General features: G+C 40.7%; 1 protein-coding gene across 4 annotated transcripts in view; it reads right to left on the reverse strand.

Moving 5' to 3' along the window:
- Window positions 1-20,044, reverse strand: part of LOC104359064 (fibronectin type-III domain-containing protein 3a) — a 49,320-nt gene extending 29,276 nt beyond the window's left edge. Inside the window, exons 1-3 of one of the 4 annotated variants that reach the window (XM_033001242.2) lie at window positions 19,959-20,044; window positions 14,608-14,711; window positions 1,676-1,814 (exon numbers count right to left, since the gene is read on the reverse strand). In XM_033001242.2, coding sequence (XP_032857133.1) covers window positions 1,676-1,771 — 96 coding nt within the window. In that variant the 5' untranslated portion in view covers window positions 1,772-1,814; window positions 14,608-14,711; window positions 19,959-20,044. The other 3 variants (XM_042807104.1, XM_033001255.2, XM_042807105.1) reach the window with 3 other exon arrangements.
- Window positions 20,045-20,713: the final 669 nt, after the last annotated feature.

The raw sequence follows: 20,713 nt of genomic DNA on the forward strand, positions 1-20,713 counted from the left end.
GTCTCCAATTAGATCTACTTGACCTCTTTTCCTTGTGTAACATGAAACACTACCTACTGAATAACCTCACAGCTGGTCAGTGTCTAAAATTTCACACTGCTAATGCTAGAACTTCAGAACTAGCTTAGAGACTCTATAGTTTTACTTATTTCAAAACACAGTCACGGTACTTTTATCTCCAGAGTCTGAGGGGAAGAAAAAAAAAAAAAAAGAGTAGACTTTTTTTTTTAAATAAAGGATATTTTTACAAGCAAGTATACTACAATCCTCTCCCATCTCTAACAATTACAAAGTAAAGTATATCTCACTTAAAACTTTCCAGCATTTATTGTATTTTGGATCCTCAACAATTCATGACTATTTTCTTCTGCCATGTTCATTCACTGTACATTCAAACATGCCAAAATATTCACTGTTACCCTTCATAATAATTTCATATGACAGTTATCCTCCAGAAACATTTATGCAACTTTCCCTTCCAGATTAACCCCTTAATTCCTATTTAAATTAGTGTCAGATACTTGAAGTGACTGATCAGATTAAAGTGATGGGCAATTTTGTCCCTTGCTTCAAAACAATGACTCTCTAACTCTAGGCATATAAAGCTTTCAGATTTATTTTTTGTTATCATAGAATCCTAGAACAGCCCAGGTTGGAAGGGACCTTGAGAGATCACCTGGTTCAACCTTTTCTGGGAAAGGGAGCCTAGATGAGATTATCTAGCACCCTGTCTAATCACAGCCAGCCAACAAACAGTCACTTAGCTATTTAAAACAAACCAGCCAACCTTTTCGCTCCTGCCAGGATCTGTCATATTTGTAGTTGCAAGGGCAGGGAGAAGATGCTTCTTACATTAAGATCCAGTGTTAAAATATCAGGAAGCCTGTAATATTCCTGAGTGCACTTAAAGTCTATCTCCAAATGATGGGAAGATATCTCAGCATTTGTAGCAGAAGGCACTCAGCTTCTACTGCCAAACACTAAATTCACTTCAAGTTTACTGACAGCCTGTACAAGCTTGCACTTCAAATAATTTCGCTTTCACTTTTGTCTGTATTTCTAATCATATTAGGTACTTCTGAAGCATTGTGTCCAATAAAATTCTAAAGTTTCAACTAAACATACTCAGGTTTCACCACTGCACTGCAATTATTAATGAAGATACTTAATATCAGGAAGCCAAGGTCTTCCTTCTCAATTCCCTGCAATAGACTTCTTGGTTTAGAGCACTGCAACCACTTGATAATCTTTGATTATTTTACATGAGCTTTAAGAAGAGCTTTCAAAACCTTAGTGCTTTATTAAATCCATCTATTATATTTCTCCTTTTTTTTTTTTAATTTCAAAGCACTTATGTGCATATAACAAACATTCCTTTTAATTTGCAAACTTTCCACATATCCACTATATTAATGTTGATTTTCTTCCTCTCTATATTTGCACTTCTATTTTACTGATGATATCAGTGCAGAGAACCACATGCTTTTCTAACTTTGCAAATCAGTATCGTAGCTGCTTTATTTAAGCCTCCTCCTTTCAGCCATCATATAAGTTGTATAACAAACAGTTTTTCTATCTGTTCTGTTTTCTACAGTATGCTGAATATCAAACTCCCTATTACCACTACTGGCACAGTATTACGTGACTTGTAGAAAAGTGCAATGGATTTACTTGCCTGTTGGATGCTGTCCCCATTAACCATATGAGGTAGAAGTGGCACTTCATTCAGTATAGGTGTAGCTTCTAATGGAGGCGGCTGGTCAGCCATCATGTCTGAAAACCATTCCTTGACAACTGCTCACATTAACCACCTGCTAAAATAAAAAGAGAGTGCCAATATTAGATATGTATCCTCTCCCCCAAATAATTCTCTACTTTGTTTGCCAAACTTGGTACCAATGTTTCAGAAGAATAATAAAGCAGTGCCTTCAGGACATTGTGGGGTTTTTTTTCTTCTCCACAAAACAAACACTTGCACTATACTATTAATTAAATCCTTTAGTGACAGCAATTCAAGAATATTTGAAAAGCCAATAGGAAAATAACATCAGACTTCAACACTCCCCCGAAGATTTTAAAATAAATTGACTTTAATTGGAGACAAAAGTCACTGCAAAACATCCACTTCTAGCTTCATTGCACATTTAAAAACTTGTGCGAACTGAGTCTTAGAAGCATGGAGGGGATCACATGTCATATACCAGAGTTCTTCATAATGGAGTACACCCAAGGAGTCCAATATATTACCCTACTTTTCATTTTTAAGTACTGCATTTAAGCAATAAATATCCTTCTTCCAAAAAAAATATACTCTTTAAATATGCATCACATCTATTCAACTTTACATGACACAAGTGATAAAATCGGTACGTAAGTGATGCAGTCAGACAGTAGCATAATTTACACTTACGCAGCACTTTATTGTTAAAGTTGTTACGATTTCTAAATTGCTTGTACTTTAGAACCTAAGTTTCAGGTCAGATAATTCACATCCTACATGTACATTTCAGTCCCTGTGATGATCAAAAAACCCCTCAAACGGTGCAGTGTCTCTAATGTTGCCACATGTCATCAATACAGAAATCTGACACAGTGAAAACAAAGCTTAAGGCAACACATGAGAGCAGAGTACAAGTTTTTAACTGAGTACCATGGAGAACTGCATATGGAAAAGTGCTGCATAGTTTTGGGCTTCTACTGAATAAGCTGTAACTACAATAAGTCAAAACACAATCCAAATGTTAGTGAATTTTCAGTGCACAGTTAATTCAGCATCCATAAAAAGAACAAGATAACAGGATACAGGAAATGCTGACTTTCCCTTCTCCCTTCCCATTACCTCCTATAAACTCAGACAGAAGAGAAAATGTGGTTAGGAGAGTCCAATTCATTAGAAATAAAAAGCAAAATCGAACCAAAAACCACTTCCCACTCCCAAATCTATGCATGAACCAAGTCAATCTATATACAAATGCCAAATCCTTGTTCAGTTCTCTAAAACCAGTATGGAAATTAGCATTCGGGTGGGGGGGAAACAAAAAAAATTACATTTCTTCTTCTGACATTAACTCATTTTGTTCAGAAACGGTCTGCAATAAAAGTCGAGATTACAAGGATTTCTCCTGTATTATGATTACCAGGTAAAGAGGCTGGTAGCATCCACGGGTAAAAACCACATTCATTCTTGTTTGCAAAAGCATGTAAAAATAACTGATACAATCACATAGCCACAAAATACAGCATAACAAAATACCCAGGACTGCCAAAGAAACCAGCTCATTGTGCATGTCAATTGTTTTCCGGGTCTGCTCCAGGAACAATGTTAAGAGGCCAAATATGACTGCACAGGTGCAAGGGCTAGACACACCCTCCACAGTTTAAATTTGCATCAGGTTTGTCCTAAATATACTTAAGTAACTTAACATGCTATTTATTTCCTGAATAAAATAATCTTCCATCCTATTTGTCAGATTTTGAATTATCTCTGCCAAGGAAACAAACTCACCTGTTTGTATATAACTATTCTACTGAAAAATACCTGCATGGTAACACTGCCAGTCAGCAAGTTAAAATTAAGGCAGAAGTTTCTTCCACTCCACCTCTCCCATTTTTAGAGGTTTAGAAGTTAATCTAAGTCTTAAGAGCTATAATAGCAACTCAGTACACACAGGCAGACTGATTATACTTTATTTTATATATGCGCATTGTCTCAATTTCTTTAATCTAAGAACCTCAAAGACAACAGAAATTAGCACTTCACATAAAGGGGAAAACCCCTTACCAAAAAGCAACTATATCTGCATTCAAATGTTCAACTAACCAAAATAACCAGCTGTAGAAAAACGTGTTCTGAAACAAGTCCAAATACCACCTGCAATTTTAAATAAACGTTCACAGTTTCTATCCTGGTTTCCTACGTTGGCTGAATATAATTCTCTGAGGCTTTGTCTACATTAGCAAGCAGCACAGTATAGTTCATACAAATCAAAGAGCACAGCAACAACATCCACATGGTTTTTAGAATCCTTATTCTATTGCCTAATGACACAGGTAGTATTTATACTTACACACACACACATTCTACTTGCTTAGAGCTGTAACTTCAAATTTTTCAGAGGAAAAATTTAATACTTGGAATAATAGAAAACAAATATTTTTATAAAGTTAATGACAATCTTCAAAAATAGCAAATACAATTTCATGTCTTAGTAGGAATCTCCATATGTTCAGAGAAAATGGGCAGTTTCACCTGACAGAACATTTTACTGCATAGCTAGGCTCAGAGGGCTGCAAGTGGCAGAACACTAACAAGAAAGAGGAACATCCCACTTCATACTGACAGACTTTACAAAACAACAAGTTTTTTTGCTTTTAGAGCACAGCTTCACTCCTTGAAAACACTGATAAGAGAGCTCTTAAAGGTACCACCTCTGCTGGTAAATGAGTACAGGACTTAACCCTTCCCCAGTGCAATAGGTAAAGCTTTTAAAAGGAAATAAAGCACTCCCAGTGAACATGATATCAACAGGTTCTTCTCCCCAAAAGTCCCCAATTCATTCAGGGAAGGTGGTATTTGAGCAAATAAAAAGAGAATTCCTGAGAATTTATTACATACTCAACAGATTTTCCTGAAAAAAACAAAACAAATAAATAGAGATCTATCTTGAAAAGCCATTACCCACACCTTCCTACTGCTAGCCTAGGAACAAGGAATCCAGCCCGGCCTCCCGCCGAAGGCAGTGGCAGGGCAAGCAACACAGCACGGCTGCTGCCAGGGACCCAGGCAGCTGCCTCTGAAGAAAAGGTGGAGGGCAGCCACTGCGTGGGCAGAGTGGGAGATCTGAGGATCCTGAACCCACCTCCGTCCACGGTTCCCATGGTCTGAGCCCTGTGAAGTCTCGCAGCTTCCTTCAAACGCTGCCACCAATGCTGCGCATTCTCTGAACCCTCAGTTTTACCCCCAACCAAGTTAGCTTGGATAGGCAAATCCAGCTGGTGAGCTGAGCGTGGCTCAAAAAGGAGCAACCTACCTACGGGTAGAACTGCATCAAAAAGCTTCTCAGGTCCCCTAAAGCTAGTTTGTTCTCTCATGTGCTTGGTAATAGAGGCTCAGACTGCTATTTTCCAGGGTCTGTTCCTGTCAGCTAGGTGTTTTCAGTTTATCATCACTACTAACTATCCAAGTGGTCAGAGAAAAAGTGTTGGCACTAAGAATTCACAGGCTGCATTGGCATTAAAGATGAGCTAATACACAAAATTTAAAATTCTAGACTAAAAATAAACAAGAAAAATCCCATCTGGAAGCCTTAAAGACTAGACAATTTTTTAGTTTTCAGAGGTGCAATAGAATATACTGAGAATTAGTGAATCATTATATATGAATCAACAGCAGAATTTGTAGAGGTATCTAAGAGCTTTGTCACCATGCAGCGGAGATTTTTGAGTCAGTATGGAATTAAATAGATTAATGTTTAGAAAGGTTACATTTTGCAAGGGTGCTTTCTGGCCTGATTCATTTCTTTACAGTGGTTTCTATTAGACATCAGCTAAAGGTCATTCCCAAACCTTGTTTGAGCTGAAGGATGAATTCAGCCCATACAGCATGATAGCCATTAAAAAAAAAAAGAATTGGGACCAACTACCTCAGAAACAAACCTTCTGAAGCACTGTTCTAGCAAAGCTGAAAGAAGTAGTAGTGGATATCACATTTCTAAGTTAACAGAAATCTACACCGGAAATAGCTTGACCTACTGCTTTAAAAGATTATTTGTTCAAGACACATGCATTTAAAAAGCTGAAATATTTTGTCATTTATTTCACAACATTAAAAAAATTTATTATTTTAAACCAAATAAAACCAGATCATATTTTAAAAATGTACCCCGAGAAGTGTTTCTGAGTAATTCAACACTGTGCTAATGTAATACGGTTAATCATGTTAACCATATTAAAAAGAAGGCAATATTTTCCACTGACAGTCTCACACTACAAAGGCTTCTAAGAAAAACAGAAAATCTTAATGACTAGCCTTCCAGAAAACAATTACAGTATACAGCGGCTGTGCCTGACCTCACTTCCTGACATAGTAAAAATGCCGAGACGCTGGAAGACTGAAACATTGGCCTTCCCTTTTCTCCAGCCCAAGTTCTTCTCAACCAGTGCTGCAGTCATCCTGGACCCTGTCCAGCTCCCGAGGATTCGCACTGAACCCAGTGTTCATTGATTCAGGCCTGCTCCTGTCTGAAGTCAGCGCCTCAGCCGAGAAAGCTGGGCTCTTATTTACATACAAAACGGCTATTATGCTCCCTATACGGAACTAGCAAAGCAAAGATTGCTAATTGAAGTCTGTATGATACCAGATCATCGTACAGTAAGTCTGGAAAACATCATGGATTCTAATGAGACATTCTGAAACTCGAAGCTAAAATTGTCTCAATACAAAGCGAAATAAATATGCAATTCTAGCACGAGGAGGAAGTTACTAACAAATGTTTACTAAAACTACTAGCAACAGTGATTGCTGCATATCAAAGCCTTCTTTAGCCATCTGCCAACATGCAGCTTGGAATAAGGTGCCACATTCAACTCTAATGACACAACAGAGACTTCAAAATTATAACAGTACTATCTCTAAGAAAAAAGTTATGACCACAATAATTTTCTTGTGTAAACACACTGCTTCTATCAAGAGCTTTGGAACAGTCACCAGTAAACACCAACAACACATCAACAATTCTATGGACACAGTTTCTCTTCAGGCAGTACCAATGAATTTGCAACTGTTTACGTGCAAGGCATGTAAAAACAAAGAAAAGTTTGTGTGTTCATTAAATGTGTTTTATAGTACTACATAAAATAAGAAAAATTTCATACACTGAGCAAGTAACTTTTTCATTGGAATTATATCCTTTAATCATATTAGCATAAGATTATCTGTTGCGCAAATGTGTAGCAATATTAGATGTACTTAGCAAGTTTCAAAAATCCTGTTATCTCATATTAAAGTATTTTCTTAGTATATTAAAAATATCTCTCCAGAAAGATATCACACAGAAACTAAATAATGGGGGGGAACACTGTAGATAGAAATGGATCAGCTTCATTCAGCTGTCCAGAGTAGAGGCTGAATAGATTTCATAGGCAGTAAAAAAGAAAGTTTATAATCCCCAAAACTGTATTTTCATTATAGTAAATGCTGGATTTAATATGAGAAAGTTCCTATTCCCATGAGCTTATTACTTAAATGGAGACTTTTTTTGATTTTTTTAAATTTTATTTTTATTTAATACAGTATGCCTGAGTTAGAAAGAACAATGTGTCCAGGACCAAAGAGGAAGTCTGATGGAGAGCTAGAAATTTAGCTCAGATTTCCTGATTTCTAGGTTCAGCGCCTTATGTAACCTTCTAGCCTGACCATAAGTTTACATTTATTGCAGGAAATAAACTATTATAATACTGCTATTTATTAAAAGCACTATTGTATAAAACCCCAAAGCTTTAATTATACCTTTTTATATTAATAGAATTACTAATTAGTATTACATATTTACTACACTTTTATGTTATATATATTTATCTTCTCTAAGTGGGGGGAAGAAAAAACAAGTCTTTTTACAAGCAACACACTTAGTGTCTTTTACCTTTGGAAAAAAGTAACACCTAGAACTGGATATGTGCACACAGACATATATGAACCTCATGTACTCTGATAAAGAAAATGTTGAGACACTGTCGTGCCTTAAACTACATATGTCTTGCAAACTGAGACTTCTGAGTATTTTAAACACACACTAGCCTGTCAGTTAAATTTTGCATTAGTGATCTTCAAAGATTATTAAGAAGAGTAACAGCAGAACCAAACAAAAGTCATCCTCAACTTCAGGCTATGGTACAGCCTTGTCAACAAGATGAAACCTTATTTATAAATTCTAAAAAAACCTTCAGATTTGAAATTTATGCCCCACACAATTTTGAGGTAGGAAACATTTTGGAAAAAAGATACAAGCTACCCTCTCCCACCCAAGGTTTTCAAATAAACAGTATTAACAAGGTGTTTAAGATATCATCCCAATCCTAAAATAGTTCTCCTCTGCCACAGGACCACACATGAGACATTCTAGGTAGATTGGTTTACTTTTAGCAAGATTAAGGGAATGAGAGACTTAACAGAATCAGACTTAACAGAAGCTCAGTTACAACTTTAGCTCTGAAGAGACCACCATCACTCCATAACAGTCATCTGTTCAAAACTAAATATATGTTTTGATTAAAATTTTGGAAATAATTCATAATGACACCCAAGTGAATTTGTCTGCACCATCTTGTATGAAGTTTGGCTTCTAGCCAGAAGGGCTCCACAACTTTGATACTGAAAACGTTCATGATTTACCCAACAAATGTGCTCAGTCAAACATTTTTAATACTTACAGCTGTGAAAAGGCCAATGTCATTTTGATCTAGGTATTGCTGGGGCCTTGCAATTTTGACCTAGGTGAGGTCTGCAACCCAAGTAAAACAAAAAAAACTCAACAAAATGCCTACCCCAACTCCACAGACACATAGTACAAGGTTTCTGCACTCTGTGCCAAGCGTTTTCTTCTAGAAATGCTTTTAAAATCTTATTCTTTTTTGACATCTAAAAAAGTGACAATTCCAAAACATTCCTCTTTGTTTTCCAAAAAGTTTAACTATTACTTAAATGCTTATTCGAAAATAGTGCTAATAGTTTCCATGGTAAAACATAAAAGTGATCCCAAACCTTTTATCATGGATGGTCCTTCTGCCCTCACAGACCATCTGGGGATCAAAGACTGGCCAGTTGCCAGAAGGACCTTTAGAAACTTCCTAAAAGCTGCAGAAAGCTGGCTGGCTCCAGTGGCCACCAACAAGAGTGACCATGGAGGAGGAAGTCAGGGCATAAATGCTCCTCCGTAGGAGAGCAGGAGGGGTGAGGGGGAAAGCAACTAGTAAATTAGAGGACGCTTTTTTTTCCTAAAGGAGATTAAATTAAGTATTAATGATCATCTCACAGGGTACTGTGAGACCTGATTATGCACAGAAATTGTCCCTGAAGGAAGAGTGGGATTAAAAGGCCTCATATCAGGGACACCAAAACCCACCCAAAACGCAGAGAAACAGCAGATACAACATAATAAGACACATGGGAACTCTGACATAAGTGATAGTATCAACTTTCATCCTCCCTTACCAATCAGGATCAGGTTCCCGATGTGACTGTGCCAGGAAAGCAATAAAAAAAATTGTTCCCCTCCACCCTCAAATAGAAACTACACAAGCAACCACCCACAGCACTTAAGAATTATTTTCTAGCCTGAAACTACATCCCTCAAGATTTGAGAGCTCTAGTGCATGGGGACAAAAAAGGCAAATGCACTGTCTGAAGGGTAATGCTCACCCTACAGCATTAAACACATTTTCCCAGTGACCGCAGAACTTCTTGCTGTTCTTCACAAGAAAAACTCCACTCTTAAGAACTGTGAGCTGGGAAGAAAATATCTGTCAATACCCAGAGTATACTAGATTTTACTTATTTGAGCTGTTATAAACAATATGGTCATATTAGGGCCATGTCTGTCCTCTTAATTATTCATTTATGAGGCCTGTAAAGTTTGCATTAACGGTTTCTATAATGTAAACATAGCATTACTTTTGGATACATATTTTCCTTTATTGTTTTACTTATTTTATGTTTTTACTCTTATTAACAGAAAATCAGTCATACCCTAAGCACTTCTGTGCTGCTTCCTAAGTGACCAGCCCCATAAAACAAAACCCAGCAGTTTCCAAAAGGTCCTATTCCTACTTCCAGAAGTGTTCAAGAGACCTGAACACTTCAAAGGACTGAGTGCTTAAAGTGTTTCATTCTTATTTCAATTTAAAAAAAAGTAGTGGGATTAAGATATTTTCCAGCTGTATCGATGTTGTTAAAAGAAAAAATAATAGAATTAAATATGAAACTGACTGCTTCTTTCCACTGGCTAGGAAAACGACATGTTCTGGCATAAACTAAGCTGCTCATTTAATGTACTAAAGCTGCACAAAGCATGAAATTTTCAAGCTTATATGAAAAAGCTTTTAATAAACGCAATGTAACAATATATTTATTTAAAAGATGATTTTCTAAGTGTGAAACTTTTCCCCCTGAATTTCAAAACGTTCAGTCCTTGAAGGAAACCAGTTTATTTACACATTAACAACATACTATTGAACTTCTATACCCAAATGTCTATCTAAATCACTTAAAAGTTATGGAAGTAACATACACCATGGTTCATTGAAAAGCAATTCCAAAAAAATTTCTGGCCAGAGTCACAAGAAGCAGAGCACACTGTTGAAATGGAAAAAAATAATAAAAAATGAGAAAGGAAAACCCTACAAAGAACAAAAGCAGTGACAATGTCCTCACAGGATGCATGGTGCAGTCATAACGTTAATAGTGGCAAAGAACAGCTGGAAAGCTGAATGGGTATTTCTTTGCAAATAAAATACACAGCTCTGTATTCCTAAGAGCACAAGCCCTACTATGTATCTGAAAATATATCTTGGTGATAATACAGTAAGGGCCACAGAGAAACCTTAACTGGTCAGCAAAAAGGTAGCTGGAGTTTATACCTTTAAGTAACTACAGATCTGAACAGATGAAGCAAAATGTTTAAAACCATGCCAAGATTTACAAGATGGGAACTGCAAGTTTCTACAGGGAGCTGCATCTACTCCAAGATTCTGAAATTCAGGTTAAGCATCTGGATAACTAAGTCGAATTCTTCCTTATGGGACAAATTTGGTCTTGAAGTGGAACACAAAATTGAATCAGTTTTATGCTATTTTTTTTTCCCCTCAAAAGAAACAAGTTCTGCCCCTTTATTTACCAACCTTCTTCAATTTGAGGGGAAAAAGTTGTTTCAGAGACTGGAAGCAATCCAAAGAAATGGCTATTGTATGTGCATACAAGTCCAACACAACAGGAACACATATTCCATAGCACCTTGTTCATCTGAGTTTCTTCCCTATTCCGAGAAATACCTAGTTGCCAGCATGGAATAAACATCTCAGTATTTTCAAAAGCTTTTCCTATAATCTTCAAGCAAGAGCTAGCTGAGGAACAGCTAGCAAAGTGGCAAATTTAAGTGCACCTTGAGCTTGGCTGGTCTACTTTGTCCTATGCGATGTATTTCCAGACACCAAGCATGCCACACTGTGTGCTTCACACAGACATGGATGTCAGTTTGATGGAGCCAGTGAAACCTCCTGGGATTACGTCAGGGAAGCACCAGAACTCAGACCTTCTTAGTGACAGAGTTGGGTTACCTGTCCTAAATTAAACTAGAGAGCACTATGGGATGGCAGACACATGCACAAAGTTGGTACAGCTGCTATGATACAATCAAGATGTGATCTAAAAGTTACTTTTCAAATGCTTGAGTTCCAAATCTTAAACAACAATTTATTTACTTTAAACTTGACTCTTTTAGAGAGCAATCATCCAGATTATTAAAAGCAACAATAACAATGTTGTTTCCAGGAAAGGTTCCCTACCATGAGACTGGTCAGAGGAGTCAGCTGTCTCATCCAACAGAACAGAAGTAAAATCAGGACTTCACAAGCTTAACGCAAGCAGGAGTTTGCTTTCAGGTTTCTGTAGGCACTAAGGAAAGCAAATGCTCATCTTCCACTCGCTCTGATTCAGTCTGCTTCTGTGAATCAGAAGGGGTGCTTCATGTATCGGGTCAATGTGTTGACACAAACAAGCTTTTTAATTTAAGAACTCTCTTACACAACACTGACTTCAAAAACAAGCATAAAAATACAGCGAAAGCAAAGGATTTCTTCAAACTGTAAGAGATTATGCAAACTTCAAGCAAGGAAGAATTATTTTGATAAACAAACTGAAGACTGCTTTCCTTGCGCAACATGAGAAGAGGTTCAGGCTGTAATGCTTTAGTGCATCAAATTAGTCTAGTTAAAACAGGTTATACTTAAACCAAGGGCTAAAACACACCAATAAATTACTTAAATTACCACATCTGAGCAGTCTCATGGTAACAGGCCATGTGCATTTTTTTAGTTCATGGAAAATACAAGATAAAATGCAAGTATGAGATCATACACATGAGGTTTAAGCAAGCACACTCAGCATTTGTGGCAGGCCAGGAACATGCATATAACCATTTATCACAGTTCAGATGATGCACAGTAGCACAATAAAATAATTTGCTTCTGTATCTGAGCTTTAAATATTTATTGGTAAATCAGTTAATATGCTACGAGTTTGGGGATGTAATCACACCATTACATAAGAGCCTAAGTAGAAATTATCACAGTTTTGAAGAATCTAAGGATGACAGTTTATATATAAATGTTTTTATAAAGTTTATACTTTAAGAAATCTAAGCACTGAAAAGCAAAATGACAATTTACAGTACACCAAACAGTTGTTTACATAATATCTTCCAAAACGGAATAATTCTTCTAAATAATTATCCCCCCTGACATTTTGGAATGGACAAAAATACCTGCACTGGTAAGCAGATTAAACCTTCTGATGAAAACAGTCATTCTACTCAATACTAACATGTACCATCCTGCAAGTACTTAAAGAGTACTAAAGCTACTTACATCCATGCAAACATTAAAGGCTGCCTTTGTTCCTTCAAGTAACTGTAGTATGACGAACCCAACTGAAGTTATACATTATGATACAGATCACTAGTTTGGAACACTTTAATACTTTACACAGCAGAACTGAAAGCAACTGCTCCCCATTAAAGATATCTCAATGTTGAAGCTATTTAATAAAGGGCATTAAGCAGCAGATAAAAACACTTCATCTAAATCCTGTGTTTAACATGGTTAAATGATTTCCCTCCTAAAATACCTATTAAACTCCAGGAGACTACAACATGGTTACCATTTTTTTTTTTCTTTGTATCGTGTGAGAAATCTATCTGTTGATTGACATTTTGCTCACCAGACACTTTCCTCTTTTGTCCCCAAAGACTTGTTTTGTACTTACTTACGTAGTTTCACATCATACTCTATTCTACATTGATTAGCTACCATTCAGTTCTTTACTTGATTTCTTCTGCTGTGTTAGACGCTTGTGAACCAAACATGAAAGGGCTTGGGAAAATGGGGTAAACTGCTCTTCACAAAGTTGAGACTAGCATATTACACTTGAATTTTGGTGCATATTCATAACATGAAAACAAATTCTTCATTAGATGGGACCTAACCTCAGCAAAAATATACCCCTATCATAGAAAAACTAAAATCTGCTTGGATGCCTTTCAACTCAATGAACAGCACATTAGCTGTGATGTAATGCAAAAATGCAATTTCATCCTTTAACACAGCTGATGGGCAATTGCTTTTCTCAAGGCAGGTCACATTAGGCTAAAGAGTACACTGTTGTAAGCTATATGCAGCCAACATACAGTGATTACAAACTTGTCAAAGGACAGCGTTAATTAGTGACAATAGTTGTGTAGTATCAATGGATACCCATCTTGAGCAATATTAACAACAGCTCTCCTCTAATCCATAGGTAGATCGTGAATCATGAATTCAAATATATGAATTGGCAAGACCAGGCCTCCACCAATGCAATGGGTGGGTCTATACCTAAATGTTCTTTTTGGAAAAAGCTTGACAATGGTGTTCAGAACATATGTAAACTCTTCAAAAAATTAAAACAACTACTTTATATCTTTACATCAGAAAGGTGATTTGTGATTCACAAATACTATATACTGCATCTGCTTATTCTCCTCTCACATAAAACACACTAATCTAGCCAAGAGCTTCTAAACCTCATCTTTACTTTTGGCTACTTCTATTTTTAAGAATGCAATTGCCATGGTTTCATAAGGGTCTTACAGTGTAGTACATCAGAAGATAATTCACAGGAATCTTCATAAAAAAAAAAAAAAAAAGTCGGAGAATTCTTGCTCTCCCAAGTGCCACACCATGGAAATTTTCTAACACATTTTTTTCTGCTTTTCATGGAGGTCAGTTCCATGACCTGATCAATTCAATGACTGAGGAACTCAATTCCATGAGCTCCAGCTAAAAACAATTTTAAAAACATTTGAGTAATGCCCCCTAGTTGGTCACTTATCAGTTTGTTACCACCCACTTGAGCTGTTTTCTACACAGGAAATGCATTTTACTAAAAACAGATTTACTTTCTTTATCCAAAGGCCAATTATGCAAGTCTCTCCAAGACAACACTTCCAGCTAAGGATGGGGGGCAGGGGGGAAGAGAGAGAGACAGAGAGAGAAAGTAATGTGAAAATAGAGAAAAGGTTGCTACCTTATAAAATCAGTAATGTTTATGTGGAAATACTGAACCTCTTCTTACCTGAATAACTTTATCAATTCTTTTTTCCTTATTTTTTTTTCCATTTGATTATAAGTTATCCAAAAATTTCTTTAGGGGTGGGGGGGGGGGGTGGGGGGCAAGGAGTCTTAAGTTTAGAAGTCTGTCCAATACTTTTATATTATTTCACCTTCAAGTGTTACTTAGAAAGTTAACAGGAAAAACATGCTTCATAAAACCTGGGAGAATAGTAAGTTATGTCTAATTACCGTTGACACTCTCCTGGCTTGAATTTTCTCCTGCTGATGAATGTTACACTGTCAGTGCCTGCTGTAGTATGAGCAACGTGCTGTACTGTCCCTCAGTCTTCTTTCTGCAGACAAGAAAAAAGTAATGGTAATTTTCTCTTTAGTGACCTGGCAAGCATAAAGTCTTAAGAAAAAACGGTGCAGAAAACAACCTACATTCAAGTAAGACAACAAAAGACAGCAAAGAAAAAACAATGATAAATTCCATCAGTATCTTCAAATAAAACTCAAGGAAGACTTCACTGGGAAAGAACCAGAAGACCTTCCGCAGCCTTGTTGCATTTATTCAGTGTGTACAGAATGCAAAAACCTGACAACTGCATAAACACTGCACATACATTTAGTGCTGTATTAGACAAAGACCCTCCACTGCTTATCTGTGATCTAATTAAAGGTAACTTGAACACTACAGAGAAGGTTCCCACAGGAAGTGCACTCTGTGGTGATTAAGTGTATTTCCTTAGTTATCTACTCAATGCTCTATTCCTCTATATGACAATAATGATAAAAATCCATTTCCAAAAAGTATGTGAATGTATCAGAATTTAAATTATCATAAACATATTTGTCCTTTGATAGGAAACACAAAAAAAAGATGCAAATTCTACAATCTGGAAAATACAGTCAGTTTACTGTTACGGGGCAGCACAATTTTATTCTAGAAACTGTTCCACTAAAGATGCTCCACCATGAGAAGGTAATGAACAGGTTGAGTAGTCACCGAATCAGTTCAAGATGTTAAATTTAATGATCTTTCTCAAGCTACTGGATCCCGTACCAAACTCCTGTTCCTAAACTGTTTGCACATTGAGGATTATAAATTGCATTTTTGGCTCCCCAGACTGAGGAAGTCTTTACATACATTAGTCAATTCCCAATATAGTTTTTCCAAAGATAAGGCACAGGCAGGTGCGTCCTGCAGTTTTAATGGAACACTTCAAGAAACCACTGTCTCCGTAGCTCATTGAGGTAGTTTATAGACTAAGCTGGCTAACTTTGCACTGAGCCAGCCAGCAGAAGCTCACAGCTTCCTCCAGCAAACACAGCAGATCTATTGTTACTTTCACCAGAAAGGTGATACTGTCTTGAAGCCGCAGATGTTTCTGAAGTCACAGCCTAATAAATGTTCCTCGTGAACTACTTTTAATACGACATGGGCCAAAAAAATATAAAGCATCAGGCCCCGATGCTGGAAAAGTGAATCTTGAGCAAACGGAGGCATTTTCCACATAAATCAAGATATTGGGAACAATAGGAGATTTACATTAAGATTGAAACGGACTAAGGGCTCTGAGCCAGTGGTCCGTCTTTGCTGGTCAATACACAGAAAGGATTGTGTTAGCACCACTGAAAGAATAAATTATCGCTGCTTTTACAATAAGCTCTTCAAGAATGCAATAAAGAGTTCAGTGTGTGTGCTCCTCACTCAGGAATCCAAAACTTTTCAGTTAAGGTCTGGCTTGCAGCAAAGATAACAGCTGAAAGCTAACCATCTTGACCCTGGTAAGCTTCATGACAACTTGCTAAAAACAGGTGAAAAAAAATGAAAAGGTCACTTCCCTGATATTCACTAGCCTTGAAACCAGAGCAATGAACAACCACAATTTTAAATACCAATAGTCCAGATCTGATCATTTTGAGATATAACAAAATTAGAAGTGACAAATGTAATTTTTTTCCTTGTCTCTTGACTGTTGCCATATTATTAATATTGAGGTTTTCTCACCTGCTTTCAGAGATAAATTTAAAATTCTTCTCTGATTAAATGAAATGAAGAAAATATGTAACTAGGGAAGGCATTCTTACAATATTTCATATCAGCTTATGACTTTGATGCAGAACATTGAAAGAATGCCTTCCCAGTTACGCATTTGCTTAAAAGTTACAAGCTTACTTCTACAGTTTGACAAGAAGTATCCCAAGTTGGGGAAATAGCAGATCATCAAACAAAAGTGCCAGTTTCAGTCTTCCAAGCTTAAAACATGTATTTTAATTTGCTTGAAATTCACCCAAAGGGATTCCAAAACCTTTTTCAATAATGGGTGTTCAGATGGGTCTGTAGATACATACATAGTACTGCTCAAACGTACTGCATTCCCAGCAGGGGTCTGCCAAGACCAGGCACTCTCTCTTGTGAGGAGAATGCTGGAATTTTTACTGTTTGCATAGTACATATGAAATCTTGTTTTTTAAGGACTCACCAAACCTTTCCTAAAAATAAACACAAAAGATGAAAGATTGCTGGCATGGGTGTGACAACCCACACAGCCAACATAATGCAAATTGTAACCTCCAAAAAAACCCAAACAAAAGACTGTTAAAAGTGCTATATAGAACATTTATATTCAACTTTGTTGCAAATTTGGTTTCAGTACAACATCAAAGAAAGATGCAGTTTGTGATCAAGGGTTGTGGCAGGAAATGCATTTGTGCAGACCAAGTTATCTTTATTCTCTTTAAAGGTGAGTGCACTAGGAGTTGCTATTTTAAACTATTCTAACTTCCAATTCCTCAAAACCACTGGCAAGTAAAACACTGTAGTAAAATTAACTACCAAACTTTACAAACAAAAGTAAGCTATCCTAATATAACTGGAATGGAAACAGACTGGAATATGTACCTGTGGAGATACAAAGCCCAAGAAATTGAAATTATTCCATTTCATTGTCAAAGTGCTGCTTAACTGCAGTTAAGGCCAAGTTTTTAAAAAACTTGCTGCAACAATAGTGAGCCCACAATCAAGTGAACAACTTGTAATAGCTTGCTCCAGAAGACGTTCAAGACAGTCAATACAGGTTCTGTTTATTCACAGACTGCTCTATTAAGAATCAGAAACTAAGACTCAGGATACCAGTGAACACAAAGTAGATTGCTTTCAACTCAGATTTATAGAATATTAGATTTATTTGACCCTAGCTAAGAACAAATTATTCCCAGACAACAGCATTCCAAAACTTTCAGAGATTTGGACACAGTAAGGTAAAAAGACCTAAAAGAGGACAGTGTAATAGCTGGCTGTTTTTCAACATGCATGATGACACACACAGAGCCTTGAGAAAGTCAACATCTTTCCTATTTTATCACCTTATCCTTTTCCACATACAAATCACAAAAAACAAGGAAAGGAATGTAAGTGTGGGAAGCAACTTGGGTTTTGCTTCTTACTCACAAAGATACTGAACAAAACACAAAGTACTTTCTTCTACACTGGGTATTAACTCCAAGGTCAATTTATTGGCTTAAAATACAGAGAGGATGCTTCTCTGGTTAAAATGCTAATCCGAGTCTCAGGAAATCTAGATTCAATTCCCTGCCTCACCACATACTTCCTGTGTGACCTTGGGCCATAAATATTTCGGTGCCTCAGTCTTTCCATCTGTGACTGAGATAGTATTTCCCTATTGAATCAAGTGTCATAAAGATAAATACATTAGAAGAGCATTAGGAATCACAAACCATAGGCATATGCGCACTGAGCTACAGAAGAACTTATCTGCAGCAGTACCCTGTGTAAATATTCACAATTAGGCATCAGGTAAAGCAAGGAAGGACTGCCAGTGGTAAAAACCTAGCTTCCACAGGACAGAAAAGACATAAAATACTCAAATACTGGATAGAAATTGAAACCTCCATTATAAAAATAAATTAGCTTTACAGAATATATCCATCATTCCAACAAGAAGTCCAAGTAGCAAGTTTTAAACAGAAACAAAACTCAGAAATCAGCTGAGAGCGAGCTGCTAAAGGAAGCAAATACACCTGCCAGCAACCATTATTACCCTGTTTTCTGAGATGACTGCCATGTGCTGTGCACGAAGCGCCTCAACTGAGAGGCAGCGGAGGGGCTACTGAGGCTGGGGGCCACGAATCCCCGGAGACTCTCCCCCAGCCCTCCCTAGGAAACCAACCGCACGTTGCTGAAGTCAACAGGCTTTTGTAAGAGGCAGTAAAATAGGATTGCACTGAAAAGCAGTCACAGTAGGGTCCCCACCTTTGCTGCTGCCCCAAGGCAGAGGGGGACAAAGCAGAATGGGGGAGGGTAAGAGATGGTCACCACCCAAACCCTGGATGACAGGACTGACCTCCCCCTGCCCCGACCCCAGGAGGAACTGGGGGAGGTGTCTGGTACTCAGTGCTGATCAGCCAAGGGGAACAAGCAGAAGGCTACGTGGCATTTGCAGGCAGCAGCTCCGGCTGCCGAGGAGGGAGAATGGGGGGGGGCGGGGGGGGGGGGAGCGGCGAGGGGAAAGCTGGGGACACACACACACAGGACTTCAGATCTGCCCACCCCAAAGAAAGAGAAGAAGAAGGAAAGAAAGAGGGAAGAGAAAGAGACAGATAATTTGTGCGTTGAGGAGAGGAGCGGGAACGGTTGGAGGGAAGACCGAGTCCGGGGAGCCCGCTGGCATGAGCCCCGCCCGGAGAAGTACAGCGGGGCTCGCTGAAACCCGGCCGAGACACCCCGGCCCCGCGAGCGGGACCGCCGCGGCCCCGGGCCCCCCCCCCCCCGCCCGGCAGCTGCCGCCGCAGCGGGGCTGTCCCGTTAGGAGCTGCCCCCCCGCACCCCGCGCCGACCCCAGCTCCCCCCCGCCCAGCCCTCCCGCGCCCCGTGGGGCAGCCCACCCGTACAGCCTTCCTCCTCTCCAGCCTCCCCCTCCGCCCTGCCCGGCACCCCCGGCACCCCCCATCCTCCGGGCTGTCCCCACCTGGTCCGTGCGCCACGTCCGCCCCCAATCCTGCCCCATACCCCGGGCTCCCCCCACCCCAAACACCCGCTCCATACCCCGGGGTCCCGCTTCTCCCCTCCACAGCCCCACACCCTGGCTCCCCCCCCCCCCCCCCGCCCCACATGGCGGGCACCCGGTTGCCCCCCGCCCCGTCCCACACGGCGGCCCCCGCTCCCCCCCCCCCCCGCCGCCGCCGCCTCCCGCCACAGACGGGCCGACACACCGCCGCCTTCCCCCCCCCACACACACACCCCTCCGCCGGCCTCGGCGGGGCTCCGCTCCCCACCGCGGGGCTCCGCTCCCCACCGCGGGGCTCCGCTCCCCACCGCGGGGCTCCGCTCCCCCACCGCGGGGCTCCGCTCCCCCACCGCGGGGCTCCGCTCACCTCCCCGCCGCCGGCGGGCCGAGCCGGCCGCCAGCTCCTGGCACTGCCCACCGCGCCTTGGGTGGGGAGCGCTGCTCTCCCCCGGCCCGGCCCCGCCGCCCTCTCCCGCGCCGCGCCGGGAAGCGGCAGGTCCGAGGGAGCCCACGGGCGCAGACCCCCGTCCCGGGCCGCGTCGCGGCGGCTCCCGCGGCAGCACTGACCGTGCGCGGCGCCGCAGCCCCCGCCTCAACCCCGGCACCGCCGACCGCCAACCGACCGTTCCGCCATGATGGAATGCGGGCGCTGCGCCTGCGCCGCCGCCGCCGGCCGGGGGCGGGCGGGCGCGCCAACCACAGGCTGGGCCCGATCTTCGTCTTCAACCACCCGCTCCCGCGAAAAGAGGCGCGGGGGGGGGGGGGAGCCCGCAGGTGGCTGGAAGGACGCGGCGGCGCGGGAGTTCGGCAGCCGCGGGTGCCTGGCGGGGGAGGCAGGGCTGGGCGGAGAGGGAGGGGACGCAGCTTTTCATGGCAGAGGTGGCACCGAGCGGAGACAAAGGTGCGGCGGTGGCCGGAGCGGGGTGGCTGGCCGGCACCCGCCGTCCCGCCGTGGAGGAGGCCTGGGCCGCATCCCCTGAGGTGCCGCCGCGGCCCCAGCCGGGCCTTGTCCCCGTCCCTCGGAGCTGGTGGCCCCTGAGGGCAGATGTCCAGCCCGGGCACTGCCGCTCACCCGGTGGCGCTGCCGGCGCCGCCGCCCGTGCTCCTGCTGTGACACGCGAACCGGTGCCCGACTGCGGCCGGGAGCTCCGCGGCCTCCCCGCCCCGGTCCTGCCGAAGCCGGCGCAGCGGTGGTATTTTACGCGTTTGATGCCTTTCGTCACCTCCACCCTCCCAGTTTAGGAGGGATAGATGGGTCACAGCACATGCAGAGACCAAAGACCCGAACTCAGACTGTGTAATAACATAAAGCATTAATACTG

Source organism: Tyto alba, unplaced genomic scaffold, assembly GCF_018691265.1.
Source record: "Tyto alba isolate M040663 unplaced genomic scaffold, T.alba_DEE_v4.0 Super-Scaffold_5, whole genome shotgun sequence".
In the NCBI taxonomy this organism is placed as follows: Eukaryota; Metazoa; Chordata; class Aves; order Strigiformes; family Tytonidae; genus Tyto; species Tyto alba.